At 32.7% G+C, this 18,721-nt stretch overlaps 1 protein-coding gene across 11 annotated transcripts; it reads right to left on the bottom strand.

The window, feature by feature from the left end:
* Positions 1-2,918: 2,918 nt before the first annotated feature.
* On the bottom strand, positions 2,919-9,540 carry LOC107473103 (protein LATE ELONGATED HYPOCOTYL). 11 transcript variants are annotated; one of them, XM_016092637.3, is made up of 9 exons: positions 9,265-9,540; positions 8,995-9,129; positions 8,827-8,852; positions 8,382-8,585; positions 8,072-8,183; positions 7,800-7,861; positions 5,289-5,510; positions 3,716-5,179; positions 2,919-3,626 (listed from the first exon to the last, which is right to left on the bottom strand). In XM_016092637.3, the coding sequence occupies exons 4-9, from the start codon at positions 8,421-8,423 to the stop codon at positions 3,234-3,236; spliced, it is 2,295 nt and encodes a 764-aa protein (XP_015948123.1). In that variant the 5' UTR covers positions 8,424-8,585; positions 8,827-8,852; positions 8,995-9,129; positions 9,265-9,540; the 3' UTR covers positions 2,919-3,233. The 11 variants fall into 11 exon arrangements, with proteins under 11 accessions (XP_015948123.1, XP_015948126.1, XP_015948124.1 ...); XM_016092640.3 differs by having other exon boundaries at positions 8,382-8,582; positions 9,265-9,510; XM_016092638.3 differs by having other exon boundaries at positions 9,000-9,129; positions 9,265-9,510.
* Between the last annotated feature and the right edge of the window lie 9,181 nt (positions 9,541-18,721).

Below are 18,721 nucleotides of genomic sequence, written 5' to 3'. Positions count from 1 at the left end.
AAAAACAAAAAATGACTTTTTTTATAATAAAATTTTTTTATCATATTTTTTTTAAAATAAATATTTTTATGATTAAAAAATTAAATATAAAATAATTTATTTATAAATTATTTTTAATATAAATATTTATATATATTTAACCTATTTTAAAAAAAATTAATTAAACTATTTATTCAAATTAAACCTTAATAACTACTAGCTAGCTAGCTATGGCACTTTTGGAAAATGTATGAGGAAATGTTAGAGTATATAATTTTCGATGTATATAAAAGAATCAGTCATTAAATATATTTTTAAAATTTGACATATTATCATTTCACACCATTAGTTTTTATTTAAAATTTAGATTTTGAAAATTACATGTTTAACCCATGAATAATTGACGTTGGAATTGATTAATTTAGGATCTGCTAAAGTATTAACCATATTGAACTTGAATTTCTTAAAAAAATTCATTATTAGTCACTTAATTAATAAGATATTGTTAATAAAAAATTAAAATTTTTTAAAGAAAGTTAGTAAAATAATAAAATAAAAAATTAATTATTCATAAATTAAGATAATAAAATTCACATATAATAAAAATTACAAATTCAATAATAATTAATCTCTTATTTTATTATTTTATCAATTTATTTACTTCAAAAAATCTAAAATTTTAAAAGCATAACATTGATTTTCTTTAATTTTTACAAAAATATTTAAAAAATAATTAAAATTTATCTTATTTAATATTTATTAATTATCGTTAGAATTAATAAATAATTTTTTTCCCTTCTCTCTTTAGTGTTAACGATACTCCTACGTGCGTATGTACAAGGAATCTTGAAAACTGGTCCAATTAAGTATAACATAAGTGCCGTATAATTGCGTTACAAGAAAGTATAGTCCGCTAAATCAGCATCTTTGATTGTGCTGAGAAATCCAATTTCCAACAAAGAATAATACTAACAATATTATGTTCTCTGTGTACATTTAACTGAATAAAACAGTAAAACTTTTAGAAAATATTTGATCTTTCAAGTTATATTTGAACTTTAATTTAGTTTTTAAAATTTTAATTAACTCAATTTAGTCTCTAAATTTTTTAATTGATTCTATGATAGAAATTATCGCAGAAACTAACATGACTAAAATTTAAAAAATTTAGAGACTAAATTAAAACAATTAAAATTTTAAGAATTAAATTGAGACTTGAGTGTAATTTCAGAAAATAAATTAAGTATTTTTTCAAATTCTATTCTTTAATATATTCTTTCAAAAAGCATTGTGTTAACTGTTATGGTTATACATTTGATATGTTAGGTAAGTGTGAAGTAGTGGTTTCTTTCTTATTACATTATGTTTTATGGATGTTTGATGGTAGCTTAAGGAAATTATTAAATTTTGAAACAGACACGGTTAAGGTTTCATATTAAAGCTACTCTCTAAATTAATTGAATCCGAGGGTGAAAACCTAGGCTTATAAGCCACAAAGCTAAGGTTGGTGTTGCTCTAAAATTATTTGGCATATTGGTGTAGTGAAATTTGAACTTTTAACAATATTTAAATATTCATCAATCAATTCCTAAAACCATAATCGTTAAGCTAAGCTAGAATAGACATTTAGTTTATAAATTTTTCTATTTTAGTTTTTTATTTTGCTTTTGACTTTTATACAATCATAATCTAGATTATTTATAACAACTATTGAAACATAGAGTTCATTAAGCCATCTTACGATATAAATATGTGTAAATAAATAATTAGCTGCAGAGACAGATGTTTTTTTTTTTTCCTTAATCAATTATTGTGTTAGATTGGAGTTTTAAGTATTGAATTACTTATTAAACGGTAATGTTATATTTACAAGCGTTTTTAACTAAATTAAGTTGACACAAATCCAACAGAAAATACACATATATTATCATTTTTTTTATATTTCTATAGCATAAAATTTTTTGCACATAATATAAACTTATCAATATAGTATAGAAATTTTTATATATATCGCGTAAATATTTACAAGATAGTACAAAAGTTTTTGCACATAACAAAATTTTACATATAATATATAAATTTTTTATACGAATATATTTTGTTAGTTAAGTGAATCAATATTTTGAGTATGTGGTCCTCCAAAAATAAAAAAAAACGATGATGACAATAACAAAAGAAAAAAAAAAAAGAAATAACAACAAAAAATAGAAGCAACAGTAATCGTGCCGATATATGTACTAGGAGAAAAAGCACAACGATAACTTAGTTAAAAATTTGGTTAAGAAAATGATTGAACGCTTAGTTTTACTGTAATAAGGTGAAAAGGTCATGCCTCCTATCTGCTCTTCAAAGCTTAAATAGGATTGCTCCAAATAAATAAACAATAACAACATATACACACCTCTTTCAATTATGAGAAAGGAAGACATACTAAAAAGCTATTCAATTCTCATTTATACTTTATTTCGCACATCTATCTTGAAGATGAACACACACCTTTTTCTAGCACAATGATAATCAAATTATACCAAATTCCTCTTATAATATGTTTTCTCTTCTTGCTTTACACAATTTATATTTATCTTCTGTTTAGAGTTCTTATTTCTAAGTAAAGTGAACTATGTTTCAATACTTGGTTTCACTTAATTACGTGCCTCTATTTAGTACCGGATTCCTTTTATTTTCAAGAAAATCTACGGACTATAAACCCATGAAAACAAGATTTAAGATTGGGATTATGAACCTTACCCTTTCCAAAAAGAAGTCAGACTTAAAACCAAAAGAAAACCACTTTTATGTATATATGTATTTGGTAACCACATCAACGCAAAAGCATACCCTGTTTCAGAAAATTTATTCCAATTCCAAGCAGAGTTTGGAAAAAAAAAAAAAAGAAAAAAGAATCAAGAAAACTATAAGGTAAAATCAAGAAAAACGGCTGAATGAAGGATCATAAATTACTTAATGTTCATCAATGCTCAAGTAATACTTAATGTATCTTGTCGAAGTCTATTTAGGGGAGATTTTAACAGCAGTAACATCATCATCTGTCCAAGGTAGTAAAGAAAGCATGTAGTAATTTAATATGGTACACACATCTACACGATAAGTTTCGTGAAGATGCAGAATTAGAAAACAAACATAGGTACACCATAACTGAGCAGGATTAAGAAATTATGATCATGCAATAACCAAAGGTGTAGAGCCTTTTACGTTCTATTGCATAGAATGCATAGGATCATAATCAAACCTCATCAAGTTGAAGCCTCCCCTTCTAAGCGTATTCTCTTTGACCCTTGCTCTTCACCTTGGTTCCCCGTGCTTCCAACCCTGTTCTCCTTGGCCTCCATTGAACATCTTTTGTAAGGTTTGAAGCCGGTTCGACGAGTCTTGAGCTTTCCTTGTCCAAGTCCTATGGTTAGCAGTCCCTCTTCCTCATTATTCTCTATACATGGCATCATTTTCTGAATACCCTCGAAAATAGAACTGCATTTCTTGCTGTCTTGGCCTTCATCCTTGATATCTGTGGTTTGCTTGTTATCCTTGATGCTGTCCATTTCCTGATCCTTGTTTAGCAAATCGGGCGGAGGCGAAAAGCTTTGTGGCAACACCTCTCTGGCAAAGAGAGCCTGAAAGGCCAGTCGCCCCTGGTAATTAAGGTTTCATAAGAAAAAGCAACGTTTGCATGCATTGTATTAAAAGAATTTCATGAAAAGAAACTGTGATACAATGTTACCTCCTCGGAGACCTCTTTCCAAGAATCAGTAAGGTTGCTAACACTTCTACTACGACGATTACTAGAGTCAATGGCTAAATTGTTAGCATCAGCTGTTTCAGGCTCTTCCTTCCCTTGCTCATCCTTCTCTAATGCATCAGTCTCCAATTCGCTGCTAGAGGTTGTGTTGGAACCACATGAGGATCGGTCAACTGGTTTTCTACCTTTTGCTTTGTTGGAATCAATGTGCTCGGATATTTCTTTGTTCAACTCTTGATCAGTAGCCTTGGACGGCGAAGCATGTAACTTGGCATCTCCACTCTCCTCAGAATCTGATGAGATATCAACTGGGGACTTAGAAGGTGACTGTTGTGCTTGTTGAGCTTCCGAGCATACAGGATCAAGTGTCTGGTCCTGCTGAGGAGGATTTTGCAGACTATTCTTCTCTTGTTCTGTCTCTGATGTTGGTATTGGTGCCGGTTCTTGTACCGGTGCTGGTGCTGGTGCTGGTGCTTCACCAGTATTGATTGATGGAACTGCAGGCATTGATGTTGGAGGACAAGCAAAAGCAGTATGGAGTGGAGCACACAGAGGAAGCAGTCCATGGGCAGCCCACCATGCAGTTGCAGCAGCTACAGTGGCGGCTGCAATAGCCGCCACACTTGGAGGAGAGCCATTCTGTCTGGGTGGAAAACCTCCTTGAGAGCACGTAGGAGAATCTGCTGAAGCTTCTGAATTTGCACAGGGCCAGAAAGTAGCTGCAAAACTTGCGGCAGCATGTGCTGCTGGGTTTTGCAGCAAGGTAGACACAATAAGACTTGAAAATGTGGAAGACATTTGAAGAAATGATTGGTAATCGCCTTGATTATTTTGTATGAAGGGAGGGTAAGGAAGAAATGATTGATGAACAGAAGATCTCTCTGTGTTGTTTTGGCTCTCGCTCGTGTTTGATGCGGTTGAATTGGTGAAAAGATTAGGTTGCCCATTAATCCCTCCTAGTGGCTGAAACATAGAATCTTGAAACACCATATCTTGGGATGGATTTGCAGTACTTGTTCCGAGTTTCCCATCAACAACGTGCACAGTAACATGTCTCGGATAATTCTGATTGCCTTGTATCCCATCTATGGTTAGTTCACAGTTAAGACCATCTGTTTTTTCATTTTGAACCAATTTCACTGTATCAGAATTCTCCAAACTGGAGTTTCCATTAGTCTGCTTCCCATCATCTATCTCCAACTTCCGATTTTCAAGTTCAATAGTAACAAAAGATTTATTTGTTCCATCTTTCGCTATTACCTCTTTCACTGAAGGTATAATCTCCCTTAAGCCGCATGAATTTTGCAGTGGCACTGACCACGATATTGAACTCTTGTTTGCTGAAGAAACCGAAGAACATGGTAACTCCTGGAGAAGAGCAAATACTTTAGAGCAGTTCTCATCCTTATTTTCTTTTACATGTGACACTTTGTCTCCATTATGTTTCTATTAAAACAAGGAACAGGATTATTTCACTAATTGACAAAACTGAAAATAAGTGAATAAATAAACTCTGTGAATAGTGGAATATATAAAACAGGAACTAAATATTTACCTCTGGAACAGGTTCCTTTTCCAAGTCCAGTGCTTGTTTAGCATGTGAAGATTCAAGAGAACTGAGTTTTCCATCCTTTGCTCCACTATGCAATGATGCGGCACCAGCACTGGTCTTCCGAGGATAAGGATTGCTCGGTTTTCTTTTGGGTCGTGGAGGGGGGATTTCTATGTCAAGAGCTTGTCCAATTGGAACACCCTTTGCCTGGGCCTCTTTCTCCAACTGAAAAAGAAAATGTTAACGGTATTCTCAGCAAGTGAAGTCATACTAGGGCATTTACTTGGTTCTTGTACGTAGAATTTCCAAAGCACTTTTTGGAAAATATTAATATCTCAAAAGCAGATATTTTCAGTTGTATTCAATTATAAAGCAGAATCAACTATATACATGGTAAATCAAGTACTGCTTTCATGAAAGCTAACAAAAGAAAACATCCAGAAATACTCACTAATTCAATGGGGGAAAATTACCAACGATTATTTATATGGATTTTTGGAATTGGAACTGGTTATGGTTTAATAAAAAGCTTGTATAACTTTTATTATTGATTCTAGACTAGAAAGATGTAGGAAGATATTGGCATTAGGTAACAAAGACAGAAATTGCAATGATGGCAGTAGTTCTATGAAACAAAAATTGTCAATCAACATTTAACACAAATTTACAGCATTCAACTCTTAACATGTGCACAACCACGGCACAGATTCTGATATGGATCAACATCAAAGACATTGATGATTCTAGCCATTAGCATAAACTATTTACTTGGATCCAACAAGTAAGGTGATCAGATTAACCATGCCCTCCAATTTCAGTTCTCAAGTTCTGCTCAATGCAAGAATTTCTACTGGGCAAGTTTGATATCAAGATCTGTTTGAATTCCATGTTAGATAGGGCATCTTCTGTAAAGGATTCCATTTATTCTATGCATTAAAATATCATACATGTATCCGGGAAGTGTGATTGATCAAAAGGGATTCATCCTCCCTAACCAACTGTTTGGAGTTCAATTCTTACTTTGGGCATGGAAATGTTTTAACACTCCAGGCTAGTTATCCCATCCATTGAGGTGCCTAAAAGCCAATGCGGGATTAGTCACCGTGCGCGAAGACGGTAAATATCCTAGTCTTGGAGCAAAAAAGATAGCGTATATGACTATATGCCATCATAATAAATGAAAAAAGGGGGATGGTTTGGCCAAATAATCATAGCCAAACCATCCCCCTCATTGATCTGAGCAAATACTTTTTCCAAAAAGAGAGGATACAGAGAGACCATTTACCTATGTACTGTCGAGTTTTGAACTAACAATAAGCATTTCCATTTAACTTACAGAACTCACTACCAAGATACATACATTTGAGTTCTCCAAATATATTTGCGTGAGGATCAATCATTATGAAGCATGGAACGGAGCAGAACTCTAGTATCTTTGGCTCTTTTGGCACTCTTTTCAAGAAGAGGTAAAATTGCGTACTTGAATGCTTTCAATCTTTCTGCATTCTGCAATTCTTGAGTAAACTACTTGTTATTGTTATTGACATATAATTTATTTTCCAAACATTCACTATCTGTACTCATAGAAATCAATTGTTCTCTCACTAATCACCACCACATTGTGGAAGCTGGCAGCTTCCAAATTCTCACACTGCTCATGCATCCAAGCGCTGAGCTTCATATTTCTATTTCTAGAAAATAGCAGATACAATGAACTCCAGAAAAAGAAAACTACCAGACTCTACTGTATCAAAGCAACCAAGCAGCTCAACTAGACATGGTTCACTGTCATACTTTCCATTTTACCAGGAACACCAGCTTTGGATCTCTTTTTCTTTTTGACAGGAGCTTGGACATTCATTCATAGTTACTAAAAATATTCACTTAGGGAGTTTCATCCTGATAAAGAAATAAGTTTACATGGAATTGAGATGAAAGTTTTACTATCATCTCCTATGCAAAGCAGTCACTTGCATAACACATGTAGTCTTGGATTAGTTCATTGAGTTTGAGCGGTTCTGTTCGACCTGAGAGTTTGAGATATGGATTTGAAGAAAAATATTCCAAGTTAAAAATAACACACATTTCTTTATCATAAGCAGGCTTATATCTGCTGCGTAAATAATTCTTCTTTCATGAACCAATGACCAATTTAATTTGTCCATTGTTGTCACTTAAAGTCTCATCATTTAAAATCAACCCAGTAAGCCCTTTGACAGATGCTACCAATGTTTTCAAGAAATATAATACAAGTTTTATTATTGAATAAGCACTATGGTTTCCAGCGCATTGAGTATATTATAACCAGAGAGAATTTAGTTAGAAACTACTATGAGATCCTAATTTAGTTTGCAGTGTACCAGTTCAGATACAGAACTATCATGAACTCTGCAAGAGAATTTTTATTGATTAAAGCAAATCAAAACTCATAGATAAATCAACATCTCAAATAAAACATAAATTCAAATAAAGTAATAAAATATTTTAAGCCAAGGTGAGAAGGTGCCCATCAACCTTTGTAAAGAACTTCTGCGCATGGCTCCTGATCTGCACGGCAGTTTTTGTTCCAATATGCTCTGCACAGCAGAAATAAAGCAGCAAAAGGGGGCAGGCCATGGGAGAAACCAAAAAAGGAGAATCCAAAATTAGAGTTAATCAAATATAGATATAATTCATGTCATTTTCTGATATGGTAGCTCATAGATACATATCTCATATCTGCATATGAATCTGAATAAATGAACAAGAGAAAACATCTGAGTATTGACATAAACACACACTCTTACCTTCTATTCGCTGCCATGCCCGCCCATGGAGCTTCAAAGCTTCTAGAAATCGGTTATGCTCCTCCTCTGTCCATCGTTCTCTTTGCTTGGTGATTGTATAAGGTTTCCTAGTCTGCAATTGCCAGTAAACTACTCAGGGTGTGTTTGATTTACAGTTCCCCTCATTAGGCCTAACAGAAAAACACAGTTTTTTCCCCACTTCTGTTCCAACCATGATTTGAGAATTAAAGTCACTTCTAAAATACTAACATTCAATATCTTTATCATTCCTCTTTAACAAAGAAATCTATCAATCAATCAATAACCTAACCTTAATAACCACTTCCTCTCCAGAGGAGTACGCGTCCATCATAGGACGTGAGCAGCTAGCGCTGCTTCAGATCCTCCCTGACGAGTAGCGGATAATAGGAAAACCTCCTTCCATTATTGGTGAGACGAAACAACACAGTGAATAGTAAAGCCGTGGTGGTAGTGAAACTAATGAGAATATGATGACAAGATGACTCTATCTCTGCTGCAAAAGAAACAAAGCGAGAACAGTAGTAGGAAGGGATCCATCTCTCTATATGTATCAGCACCAATAAACCATTCATTCAATTCATTACAAGTTCTCAAATTAAAAATAATAATAATACACAGCCAAACCAGAACCAACAGAGGAAAACAACAGTTAATCAAAATTTCAAGAATGAACCGCAACAGAGAGACGCTTCTCCCAATGAATAAAAGTAAATTTCCTTAATCAGAATCCTCACCAAAACGAACTTGAGAGCGCCAAAACCTTTCAAAAGAATGCGGAAACAAGAAAGGGAAACTACTATTAGTACAGCAACCGATAAATTCAACTCACGGCAACAGCAACAAAATCTATAATCCATCTTTCACTTCATATAAATCACTATAAATATATAATAGATGAATACTTCACTATCCACTGCAAAATTTTCCAACACCTCCTGTTTGGTTGCCGAGAAAAAAATTGGAAAAAATCTTAATCCCAAAGCAACTCGAAATTCAGCTCAACAGAAACAAGCTGAGTTGAGTGAAGTGAGAGCACCCTGCCACATCCAAATCCAAAGGTAAACTTGAATCGAAGTTCGGTGATTGAATTTTGAATTTTCTCGGTAACCAAACAGAAACTAATCACAAGATTTCTCAAACAAAAAACAAAGGAAAATCGAATATTAATTTACCTCTTAAAAAAGTCATAGCAACGAAACAGCACATCGATCATGCAACTCGAGCTAGCCGTCACCGGACACTCGCCGGAGGACTCATTTCTGGCTATAACGAATCGGAGATCGGAAAAGTCCAAAACGAAACAAAAAAAAATCGCAAAAAAAAAAATTTGCGAAATTCGAAAATCCGAGAAGGAAAGATAGGTTTCTCTTCAACTGAAAACAGAAACTGTATCAGAAAATGCAAAACAGAAAAACTGAAAATGAAGCTGAAGCTTGCAACAGAGTGTTTAACCGCAACTTGCAATCTCAGCCACTATAATTTCTTGTGGATTTATTTTTTTTTAATTTTATTTCCATTTTTTCTTCGTTATTATTTGAGGCTGCAACGCGTCAGCTTATAGGAACGTTACACGTGGCGAAAACTTACTGGCGCTTCTCACTGATGCTTACCTTTGCACTTTTTCCCAATTTTTTTCGCTTTATTTTTTTTGTTTAATAATTTAATTTCGAGCCTTTTTCTCATCCACAAACTTCGTTGCTGAGGCTTCGGGTCCGTAAAAGTGTAGCCAGCTGTGACGATGGGGTCTACTGATTACGTGGCGGTATTGACCGGATGTAGCAAGTTACCGTGTGGCGTTTGTGGTCTTGTATTCTGCCAGCGTGGAGAGGTGCACTTTGTAAACAGACACGTGGCAGTTTGTTTGTGCTTTTATTGGTGCACGTTCGATGGGTGCTTGGGGTGGACACGTGCACGCTTGGAATGTAAAATGCGATGCGAACCTGTACGGTTCTTCCTGTCCTTGAGTTCTTAATAATTAAATAATTAATAGACTTACTAATTTATATATAAAAAATAAAAAATTGAAAAAGTGCTGGTTTGAAATATTGAATAAGTATTCTTCACTAAACCCTTGTTTAAAAGTAAGAAAAAAAATTATATAAAAAACAGTTTTATAAATACATCTAATAAAATAATATTATATCAATAAAAATGACTATATTCTATATTAAATATAGATCAAAGTTAAACTTCAAAAAAAATTTAAAGATTTATCAACATTATTGAACTTCTTATTACTAGAATCATAACCAATACATTTACGACAATTATTAGCCAAATACTTCTTTTTCTTATTTTTTGAACAATAGCAGATGAGATAAAAAGTAAGTTTCTTTTTAATTTTGAAAATAAAAAGATTCATGACTTGTCCAATAATTTCCCTTTGGAAGAAAGCTACCATATTAATTTTTCATATATATTTGTTCTAAAGGATTAATACGTCACGTTTTTATAATAAAATTAGTGTATGTTCTTTTTTTTTCACTAGATAATACATAAAAATATATAATTTTTTTATTAAAAAATTAAACAAAAAATATATAATAATTATTACTATAAATATTTTATAAAATTATAATTAAAACCAAAGTTTAATAATTTTAATGTTAAAAATATTAAATATAATTAATATTTGTCTCAAGTAATTTTTGATTAGTTGATCAGGCTTTTCACTCGTTCATTTAAGTAAGTATTAGGGTTCGAATTTCATCTTTTGTGTGTAACAATCTATTGATTAGTAACATATCATTAAATAGAGTTTTAATTCACGGTAGATTAATTCTTAACCTGTCAAGTTGAAAAACACCTTAAAAAATAGTATTTGTTTTTAAAGTTTGTTGAGTTGAAAAATACCGTAAAAAATAATATTTATCTTTAAAGCATATCAATTTCTTATCGATAGTAATACTTATGAAGATTTGTCTTTGTTGAAATTTACCTGAGACATTTTTATTTGTTGGTACCATATTGATTCTTGAAATCAAAATAATATGATCAATGCTGTTACTTATTAAAACTTCATATTTTATAGGGTTTAGGTATGAGTGACGGAGTGAGCGGGGGGTTTACGAAGAAGGTGACACACAGTGAGGTAACTGGTAATGCCGACGGTAGAACTAAGGGGGAGAGTGTCGGGGGTTGTATCTGGTGAGAAGGAGGAGGGTACTAGGGTTTCTTAGGAAGAACATGGCTTTCAAAAGGTTTCCTTCCGCGACATAGTGACTGAACAGAAGTCTCCGCCTCCTATGCTTTGGAATGAGGCTTTAGATGGAGAGAGGCTAGCCAAGGTGATCAAAGGAAACCATGGGGATTCGCATTCTCCTCGGGTCATCTTCCCAAAAGAAGGGCTGGCGGCATTATCTGTACCATATAAGGAAGCGATCGTTGTCAAAGTCTTGGGCAAGCATATGAGTTACACGGCGATGGTACATAAGCTGGGTATGGTGTGGAGATTGAAGGGTGGATTTCAAGTTCTGGACGTAGGAAATGGTTATTTTCTGGTGAAGTTTGATGCTTTCGAAGATCGGGAGAGGGTATTACTTAGTGGTCCTTGGATGATATCTGGATTCTATCTTGCTGTAAAGCCATGGTCACCTGAGTATTCAGAGGAGGAGGTTTTTGGATCCACCATGGTATGGGTACACTTTTACGGCTTAGGGATTCGTTACTACCATGAGAAGGCTATGTTGAGGATTACCGCTGCTGTGGGAAAGCCAGTAAAAGTCGATGTAGCAAGTAAGATGGCAGCAAGAGGGAAGTATGCGAGGGCTTGTGTGGAGATTGATTTAGGTGTTCCCATTACTCGTAGTGTTGAGGTGGATGGGAGGGTTTTGAATGTTGAATATGAAATCCTTGAGTTGGTCTGCAATACGTATGGTTGTTATGGGCATGTTGGTGTGGACTGTAAATTAATTAGTTCAATTTCGGCGAACATTGATGAAACATGGGTGAATGAAGACAAGGAACAAGATCATGAGAAGATGGATCAGGTGCCATTTTCTTCTAATATTGAGAAGTCTTTTGTTTTCGGTAGTGCTACAATTGGAATAGAGAAGAATAAGGATAAGGAAGTGCATGTAATGGAAGGGGCACATGCAGGGGATACAACGTGGACCAAGGTGGAAAGAAAGGCAAAGGACAAAAAGGTCTTTTTGGATAGGCATGACTAGGATAAGTCCAAAAAAGCTTATATGGATAAATCTTCTAATTATATTGCTAAAAGATAACCTACTATGAAAGGCATCAATGGGGTTGAATCATCTTTACATATATGTAAGGGCAATCAAGTGCTAAAACAAGCGAGGAACTTTAAATTAGCTTCGTCAGGTTCTACCGCTGCTAAAGGTGTGACGGGTGGCAAGCAAGGACCTGGTTCAGAATGGACAGGGGCTTATTTGCAAGGCACGGGGACTTCTAAAATGCCATTCAGAAGCAATTTAAAGAGATTAAGACTTAATTCTCTTCAGAATTTTCCAGTTGTGAATGGGCACAGTGTGGTTACAGTGGAGACCCCACTCACTACCCTCAAATAATCTGAGGTGTGGGTCTCACTCCAAGTAATATTAATATGGATTATGCAAACATTATAGCTTGGAATGTGAGAGGAGCTAGAAATAAGCTTGCTCGGGTACATTTGAAACAATTGGTAAAGAATTTTTATCCGTATATTTTTATCATTTTAGAGACTCATTGTGATTTCCAAAAGGTGGCTGTCTTTTGGAACAGATTAGGTTATACTCCTATTCATATTGAAGAAGCTCAGGGGCATGGTGGAGGTATTTGGGTGCTTTCTGCATGGCCCGGAGTATCTTGCAATGTCGTGGCAGTGAGTTCGCAAGTGGTGTGTATTGAGTTTTTCGAATGGTGGTTTCTCTTGGGTTTGTGCAGCGCTTTATGCAAGTCCCGTTCCTAACATAAGGGAAGAAGCTTGGAGGATTTTGACAGATTTTTCCAGAAATTATTCAAGTCCTTTATTGGTTATTGGGAATTTTAATGAGATCCTTCTTTCATCTGAGGTTAAAGGTGGGAACTTTGTCTCTCGAAGGGCAAAGCGGTTTGGAGCTCTCCTAGATGAGTGTGGTTTGCTTGATTTGGGAGCTCATTGATCTTTGTACACTTGGTTTAGACATATACAGGGTAATCGGTTCATCTAGAAGAGGCTGGATAGGGCTGTGGCTACTGATGCTTGGTGTTTTCGTTTTCCGGAAAGCTATATGAAATTTGGCGAGGAAACATTCTGACCACTGTCCCATTATGGTGCGATGTCAAGGTAATGATAGAAGAGTCAGGGTAAAACCTTTTCATTTTCAAGTAGCTTGGTCTTATCACCTAAATTTTTCGTCGGTGGTCAGGGGTGCTTGGGACAAAGGTAGACCCAATCCAATTCGTTGCTTTTCTCAGGTCAGAGATGATGCTTTGGCCTTTAACCGAGATGTCTTTGGAAATATTTTTAAAAGAAAGAGAGAATTGGAGAGGCGTGTGACCAGTATCCAACAGAGAATGGAGAGAGTTGATGCTTTATCCCTTACACAGGAAGAAAGGGAGTTACAGGCTGAATATAGTAATCTGCTTATGCAAGAAGAGTTATTTTGGTATCAAAAATCCCGAGAGCACTGTGTCAGATTTGGAGATAGGAATACTAAGTTCTTTCATATGCAAACCATTATGCGGAGGAAGCGTAACAAGGTCAAGGGGTTGTTTTTGGAGGATGGAAGATGGAGTACTGATTCGCAAGAACTCGAAGACTGTGTAATTGAATTTTATAGAGATCTTTTTTACAATGTGGAACAAGTAGACCTTGATGTGATGGGGGATCAGGAATTACCTTCTTTATCTCGTGAGGTTATTGAAAGTCTCACAAGAGATGTTTCTAAAGAAGAGGTTAGGAAGGTGGTTATGGGCATGAACTCTTTTAAGGCCCCAGGTGCCGATGGTTTTCAGCCTTTTTTCTTCAAGGAATATTGGGAAGTGGTTGGTACAGAGGTATGGGAACTTGTTAAGAAGGCTTTCGCTGGGTTTAATCTGGATAGTATTCTATTTGACACTTTGGTGGTGCTGATTCCTAAAGTTGATAACCCGTCTCGCATGAAAGAGTTTCGTCCTATCAGCCTCTGTAATGTCATCTACAAGATTATAACTAAGGTGGTTGTGGAGAGGTTACGACCTTTTCTACAAGATATCATTGGCCCTCTGTAGGGAGGGTTTATTCCTGGAAGGGTTGTCCCAGACAATATCATTGTAGCCCAGGAACTTCTCCATCTTATGAAGAAAACCAAATCAAAGAAAGGTGTTCTTGCTTTTAAAATTGACCTAGAAAAGGCTTATGACATGGTGAGCTGGGAGTTTTTGAAGCAATCTCTCCTAATGTTTGGCTTTTCAAGTACTATTGTTTCTCTTATTATAAAATGTGTAAAGTCTTCCTCCCTTTCTCTAATGTAGAATGGTAACCGGTTGGATGGAGCCAAAGAGGAGTTTGAGACAAGGAGACCCTATGTCTCCTTATTTATTTGTTATTTGTATGGAGAGGTTGAGTTGCCTCATTGCTAGGCAAGTGGAGGTTGGTAGATGGAAATCAGTGACTGTGTCTAGGGGAGGTCCTGTAATCTCCAATCTCCTTTTTGCAGACGACCTTATCCTTTTTTGCAAAGCGAAGAAATCTCAAGTGCTTAATGTTTTGGACACTATGGTCACCTTTTGCAGAGCATCTGGTATAAAGGTGAATTTTGACAAATTTTGTGCTATCTGTTCTATGAATGTTTCTAGACAACGCAAGAATCTCTTCACTAGTATTTCTTCTATCCGCTTTGCTAGTTCTCTCGAAAAATATCTTGGTATCCCCATCAAGCATGACAGAGTTACTAAAGCTGATTTTAATGATGTGGTTGATAAGCTTACTAATAGGTTAGCATCTTGAAAATGTCGCTTCCTTAATAAAACTGGTCGGATTTGTCTTGTTAAATCAGTTTTATCTTCTATACCTATTTATAGATGCAAGTAAGCCTTTTTCTATAAGGTGTGTAATAATAAAATTGTAATAATAAAAACAAAATTAGTTAAGTATAAAATATTCAATAATTAGTTTATATAATTAATTTATTATAATTGATTGAATTTAATTATATATAGGACAAATAAAAAAATAAAAGATTTCTAACGCTTTCATATAATAATCTAATAAGTGTAAAATTTGAATTTTAATAATATATAATAAACAATAGATATATAACGAGGGATAGAATTTTTTTTTTAAATTCTAAAAAATGCTTTTACCTTCGACGTTCCACTTTCTATCCTTGTGTGTTTGGCACAATAATATTGGGAATTTGCCTTCAAAAAGTAAAACTAAGAACTTTTTTTCCTTTTTTTAGTGCTGTATACTTTTTCTGAGGTGATATCGTAATCAAAACCGCACTCTTTTAGTTTGATACACACTAATATTTTTATCGAACCATTTATATTCAGTGTCTCTTAATAAAATTTAGGTTTAATTATTTTATTGGTTTTTATAGTTTTATAAAATTTTTAATTAAATTTTTATATTTTTTTAATTAGATTCTTATATTTTTTTTTTCAATTAGATACTCTCTTGATAGTAATTAGATTCTTGTACTAATTCTTGTACTAATTTTTTTTAAGAAATCCAACTAAAAAAAATTGATGTAGAAACTTAAATAAAAAAAAAGTGTAAAGATTCAATTAAAAAAATATTTGGTACATGAATCCAATTAAAAAAATAGAGACCTAACTAAAAATTTTGCAAAACTATAGGAACAAAAAAAAAAAATCTATTATATATCTCTAATTTTAAGGCCAAAATGTGTCATATTCACTCTCTCGTTACAATTGAAATCAAATCTTTCCCTCCAAAATTAAGGAAATCTCTCCTCTTCTCTCTTCCTTTTTCTATCTCTCTCATTTCTTCACTCATTCTATTTCTCTTATATATCATTATCAATGACTAATTACGAAGTTGACAATCAAAATATACAACATAACATTCTCTAATTATATTTAAATTAAATTAAAATTAAAATTAAAATACTAAAATTGAAATATAGCTATATTATATACTCTATTTATATATTACTAACTAATTTAATAACTAAAATGTGTCGCATGATACTCTCTTATTAAAACTAGTGGAATACCCGGGCTACGCCCGGACTAAATATTAATCTATTACAAAAATTTAGTTTTACTTATATGTTGATACTAAGAATTATACTTTCGTAAGATTTAAAGTTTTTAATATAATAATTATTTGTACAATTTATAAGACTGTTTTATTATCGCTTATATAGACTATAATAAATAGCTTTATAGGTATTTATCTAAAGTTTATGTAAAAACTGAAATTAAAAGGTATTTATTTATAGTATATCAGAATTATTTATACAATATATAAGATTGTTTTATTTTTGTTTGTACAGAGTAAATAATTAAAAACTGAATTTTTTTTTTACATTTTAGTCAAACAGACAAAATTAATGTAGTGAAACTTTTTTTATATTAATAGATCCTATTGTATAGTCTGAATTACTCGCGGTTGGTGTGTTTAATATTTTTAATGGTATTTATCTAAAGTTTATCTAAAAAAGAGATTCATATATTTTAATGGAAACAAATTGCACGATCATAATATCAAAAAAAAATTAAGTGATTAAACTTTTTTGATATATTGATATATAATTCGGTTAATAAAAATATTTAAAAGGTAACCTTTAAAACAATTTTTATTAGCATTCTTTAATACGACGTTAGAATCACTTTTACGATTCGTGCCTTGTTTAAAAAAAAATATATACATAAAAGGCATTTTATTAAAAATTGCTTAGATTAAAAAACCATTCACAATAATATGTTCCTGCTGTCTAATGTTTTCATTAACGTTTTTTTAATTTTTGAAGAGAATTAGACACCATAATAATTTTAATGAGATATATATAAAAGAATAAAGGTTATCATGTCTAGTTAAATATGTAAAATAAATAAAGTATAATCGTACATGAGTAAAATATATTCCCAAAATTATATATATTTTTTATGTTAAATTAAATTGTGAGACAGATTTTTATGAAACGTAGTTATCTAAATACTTATCAAATATTTAGCAATATTCAATTAAAAAATTGTAATTATAACGTGAAATAATTATTTATAATTCTCTATGTCGCATCTCATTTATAGAATATAAATTTATGTTTTATAAATAAAATTATTGTTAGATATATAGGGTTTTTTCATTGTGTAAACATGAATATGTTATATTAATCTTAAAAAATATATTAGGTTCAATTACAAATAGTTATGGATAAATAAACAATAGAAAAAATAAAAAATGCAACTTATATGTTTGAATGATAAATTTTCTTAAATGGTAATTTTTAGAGTATACTTTAACAAATTAAATTAATAATTAACTAAACGCGTATACGAATAATGTTTTATAATTTTTAAGTATAATTTGAATAACAGATGTTATCATTTTGAGTCATAAATAAATATTTTTAAGCATATATTTATTTTTCAAAAAATTGATACTATCATGTACTTTAACAGATTGTGTTTTATTTTAAAACAGGTTAAATTTTTTATAAAATATAATTTCATTAGTACTATTTAATAAGCGCATTAGAAATACTTTTACAATTTGTACCTTGTTAAAACAAATGTCTACATAAAAAAGTACATATACCTAATTCTGATGTATATTGCTAAGAATGGCTTAAATTTTGTAGTTAAGTGAACTTGTAAACTATTCAGTTTTTGGATAGTGAAATTCATAGCCATTTAATATCGTACCTTTGTTATTTTCTTGTCGATGTATGACAGTGATTCCTATTTTGCGAGTCCTTGACTGCTCTGCATCCATTTTACAATGGGGCAAAAAGCGGTTCTTCATTATTTATAAACGGATATGACAAAAATATCTAACACATATAATAAACTAATCTTGGTTGATATTGAGTTTAGGACCATACATCAATGCTTAAGTGTCATATATTCTATATCTATTTAGTATTTAGGGGGTTTAAATTCTCTGGTTGTAACTTTTAAACCTCATATATGAATTTAGTAGTTTTCATGATTTTGAAGTTTTATTCCACAAACAAAGATTAAGGCGTAGGCCTTATAGTTTCGCATATTAATGTAGGCAAATGCAGATCGGACATATTGAGCGGAGTCGTTGAAGCTGGCAACTTGGGTAGAGTTAAAGGGCACAGAGTTAATATCTCCAAGGGCTTCGAGATTTACATATAGACATATGCTAATGCGGTAAGATTGACCATTTAAGCATATATTTCTAGCTGGAAACTTCATGGTAGTTTGCTATTAGATATAATTCCTAATTAATGAATAAGACCATTTAAGCATACAAACACATCGACAGTAACTATGTCTGTGTTAAGGATTACATTTTTTTCTTATCTAGTCTTCTTTGATATTAGCTAGTATGATAACTATAACTTCGAATACAATCTCCCAACCATGATGGCATTTGAATTGGTTGTTTCTGCGGGTTCCATAAGAATATATATACTTGAATTCAAGCTTAATTGGTTTATAACTTTAACTTAGTTCATCATTTGTCTGTTATTATTCATATATTGACATGTATTTAGGTGCTCC

This window comes from Arachis duranensis, chromosome 2 (assembly GCF_000817695.3).
Source record: "Arachis duranensis cultivar V14167 chromosome 2, aradu.V14167.gnm2.J7QH, whole genome shotgun sequence".
NCBI lineage: Eukaryota > Viridiplantae > Streptophyta > Magnoliopsida > Fabales > Fabaceae > Arachis > Arachis duranensis.
Note: the sequence above shows the minus strand (reverse complement) of the source record. Positions and strands in the feature narration are given on the sequence as shown.